Source organism: Frankliniella occidentalis, unplaced genomic scaffold (genome assembly GCF_000697945.3).
Source record: "Frankliniella occidentalis isolate FOCC.00 unplaced genomic scaffold, Focc_3.1 Scaffold68, whole genome shotgun sequence".
Lineage (NCBI taxonomy): Eukaryota > Metazoa > Arthropoda > Insecta > Thysanoptera > Thripidae > Frankliniella > Frankliniella occidentalis.
Genome location: NW_026267198.1, coordinates 439168 through 442322, shown reverse-complemented (window position 1 = coordinate 442322; position 3155 = coordinate 439168). Strand labels below are relative to the sequence as shown.

General features: G+C 49.4%; 2 protein-coding genes across 2 annotated transcripts in view; both read left to right on the top strand.

Annotated features, from left to right (window-relative positions):
* LOC113215429 (uncharacterized oxidoreductase MexAM1_META1p0182-like) overlaps positions 1 to 3155 on the top strand; it is a 17711-nt gene that overhangs the window by 2339 nt on the left and 12217 nt on the right. The window lies entirely within an intron of this gene.
* Positions 13 to 2248, top strand: LOC127749590 (uncharacterized). Its single transcript, XM_052268381.1, has 5 exons — positions 13 to 393; positions 469 to 699; positions 810 to 1281; positions 1353 to 1432; positions 1527 to 2248. Exons 1-5 carry the CDS (start codon positions 226 to 228, stop codon positions 1833 to 1835), a joined length of 1260 nt encoding a protein of 419 aa, XP_052124341.1. The 5' UTR covers positions 13 to 225; the 3' UTR covers positions 1836 to 2248.

Here is a 3155-nt window from a genome sequence, read left to right as displayed (position 1 = left end):
CGAGGGGGAAATCACTTGCGAAATAGTTCGTACACCTTTCCGCGAAATACTCCGAAATAAAGGCGAAATAGAGGCGAAATAGAGCGAAATAAAGACGAAATAGGCGCGAAATAGTCGGTGAAATAGTCGCGAAATACCCCTGCAATACTGCGAAATAGCGCGAAATAGCCTGAAATAATCCGAAATAGGCGGGAAATAGCCGAAATGGCATAAGAAATAACCGAAATGGTAGGAGAAATACCACGAAATAGTCCGTACGCTACGAACCCTAGTGATTTCCCCCTCGCCGGGGAGCTCGTTCACGGCGACGAACTGGTGCACGACGTGAACGCCGTGCCCACAGTTGGAGAGAACCAAGCGCCGAGGAAGGGCCGGCGGCACTCGCATGTCCCGGTACGTGTATATGATGTCTAGATCTGGAATGCACAGGTAGCACTGATTATAATTAACGCGGGTTTCTTCTGTCAGCTCTTGAGTGCGCCTGCAGGGGAGCTTCGAACGTCCATGGCGGTGCACATCACCCACATGCAGCAACATGCAGCACTACCTCATGGGCACCCTGATAGGAGCGCCGACGCCGAACTCAAATTCCGCATGCAGCAGTCGTACACGGCACGACACAACTGGATGTGGGAGGACCCAAGGCCCACCTGGCAGCAGGTACTCGAAGAGTACCCACTTCTCAAGGAGCCTTGGCATGTAAGTCGCCTATATGACACTGACTTGACAGTCGGGTCGTAGCCTACCATTTGCAATGCCTTCCAATACAGTATATCGCAGTTATTACAATTTAAAATTGACTGTTGCAGCTTAAGCACGAATTCGAGAGGACCAGGCCGGGAATGTGGCAGGGAGGGGCCGTGGAGTACATGAAGAACGGCAAGGCGGAGCGAGTAGTGGAAGTCATCCTGGCCGCGAATGTCAGCGACGCAACCTGCAAGGCGCAGGTTACCGCAGTGAGGCAAGCGGCGGAGGGCGAGGGGGAAATCACTAGCATTCGTTGCGTACGGACTATTTCGTTGTATTTCTCCTACAATTTCGGTTATTTCTCCTGCCATTTCGGCCATTTCCCGCCTATTTCGGGTTATTTGAGGATATTTCGCGCTATTTCGGAGCATTTCAGGGGTATTTCGCGACTATTTCACAGACTATTTCGCGTCTATTTCGTGTTTATTTCGCTCTATTTCGCCTCTATTTCGCCTTTATTTCGCACTATTTCGGGGAGAGGTGTACGAACTATTTCGCAAGTGATTTCCCCCTCGGCGGAGGGCAGGGAGGAGGGTGAGTCCCATGCAGCCCTATAAGTGCATTTGGTGTCCGGTATGGTGTGTAATTGTAATTTTATGTTTCAGAACGCGACTTGTGGGCGGCAGTGGCGTGCTTGCCGTACCTCGCAAAGGAGGACTCAAAGGCGTGGCTCGTAGCTAATGCGGTATGTGTAGACGAGGGGAGAACCGTAGCGCAGCGTCCATACACGGCTACGACCACTGTATTTACATCCGCTAACTGTATTAATTACTTTCCAGCCGCTCCCACGTGGACAGCCGTGCGTCGTCATGACGCTGCAGCCGGGAGTCGGCGGCAGCCACGTCGGGGCAACATTCAAGCCATACATGGACGGTATCGTGATATGCGATGAAGCAAACATGTCAATGGTGGAGTGTTTCGAGGTGTTAGCCCAGGCCATCCATATCGCTGGGGTAGAGTTCAGCAAAAAGACCAAGAAGTGCTGGTGGATGCTGTGTGAGGATATCCTGAAAGTAAAGGATGCTTCCTCTACATCGCACCTCAGCCGCCCCCTCCGAACCGCACGGCACCTCCTGAATACTGCTTAAAGTGTTCCTGATGATTTATTTAAGTTGTAAGTGCTCCGACAGCCTCCATTTACTGTATAGACGGCTCGTGCCCCTTTACAACTCTGTTAATCCCCCTAACGTGTTCCTTAGAGTTCGAGGCTGTATATGTCAACTTTAGATTGTAAATGTCATTTTAAATGGCGTTTTACATGGCAAACTAGTGTAATTGCAGGTAAATGAATCGAACTCTACATTTGTGACTGATTTACGACTGTAGTGCTATATTTTAAGTAGCAAAGTAGTGTTTGAACCTCATGTACCACTAATTGCCATTTTAATTCACAAACATGTGTACAGTCCTCTACGGTAGACGGTTGGTTCCCCTTTAAAACTCTGTAAATCCCCCTAATGTTTTCCTCACAGTCCGAGGCTGCATATGTCGAATTTTGATTTTAAATGGCTAACTTGTGTTATTCTAGGTACATGAATCGACATCTACGTTTGCCTCAAGTGAATGATTTATGATTTTAGTGCTATATTTCGAATTGCAAAGTAGTGCAAGTGTACGTAACTTCAGCGACCTCTAATTCCCATTCGCCTCAAGTGACTGATTTTTATTGTTTGTGGCATTTGGGCACATTAATGTACAAACATGTGTGTACAGTCCTGCTTAATCATGCCGAAATCAAAGGCTTTAATAAATTCTGAGGCACATGCAATAATTGTTAATCTTGTTCCGATCGATTTGCGAAGTGGGTCCTATCCTCCGAAGCTGACATTCCATATGTAATATTTGTGACGGTCTCCTGATGATTGAGCTTGCGCATAAGTGTTCAGCCCATCCTGATAAAACTGCATTACTGTCATAACTGCAGGCTTAACAGGAGGAGCTGGACCACCTGCTAACTCGAGCATGCGTTGTTTGCCTTGGTCCTCTCTACGTTGATGCGACGTTGCACTGAGTCCTCGTTGCGCAGACGTCTTGGGGATGAAAGTACACTGAAAAGGGTAATTAAATGCAGGCAACATGGGCATTACAGTACTGTTCACAGGGGGACCACTATACAGCACAGGGGGCAACAGAAATACCCACGAAAGGGGGACGGATATACTGCGCACAGGGCGACTAAAGTACCGCTGCAAGGGGTACAGGCAGACTGCACACACGGGGATCGGCATACCGCTCCAATGGGTACGGTCGTACCCCGCCGCGCCGTACAAAGTGACGGATTACGCGGTACATGCGTCCCCCACCGCGCAGGGCGGGGTGACACAGTAACAGGGACTTACGTACCCTAACACGCAGTACAAACGTACTCAGTAAGCGGTTCATGCGTCCCCCTCCGCGCAGGACGGGGA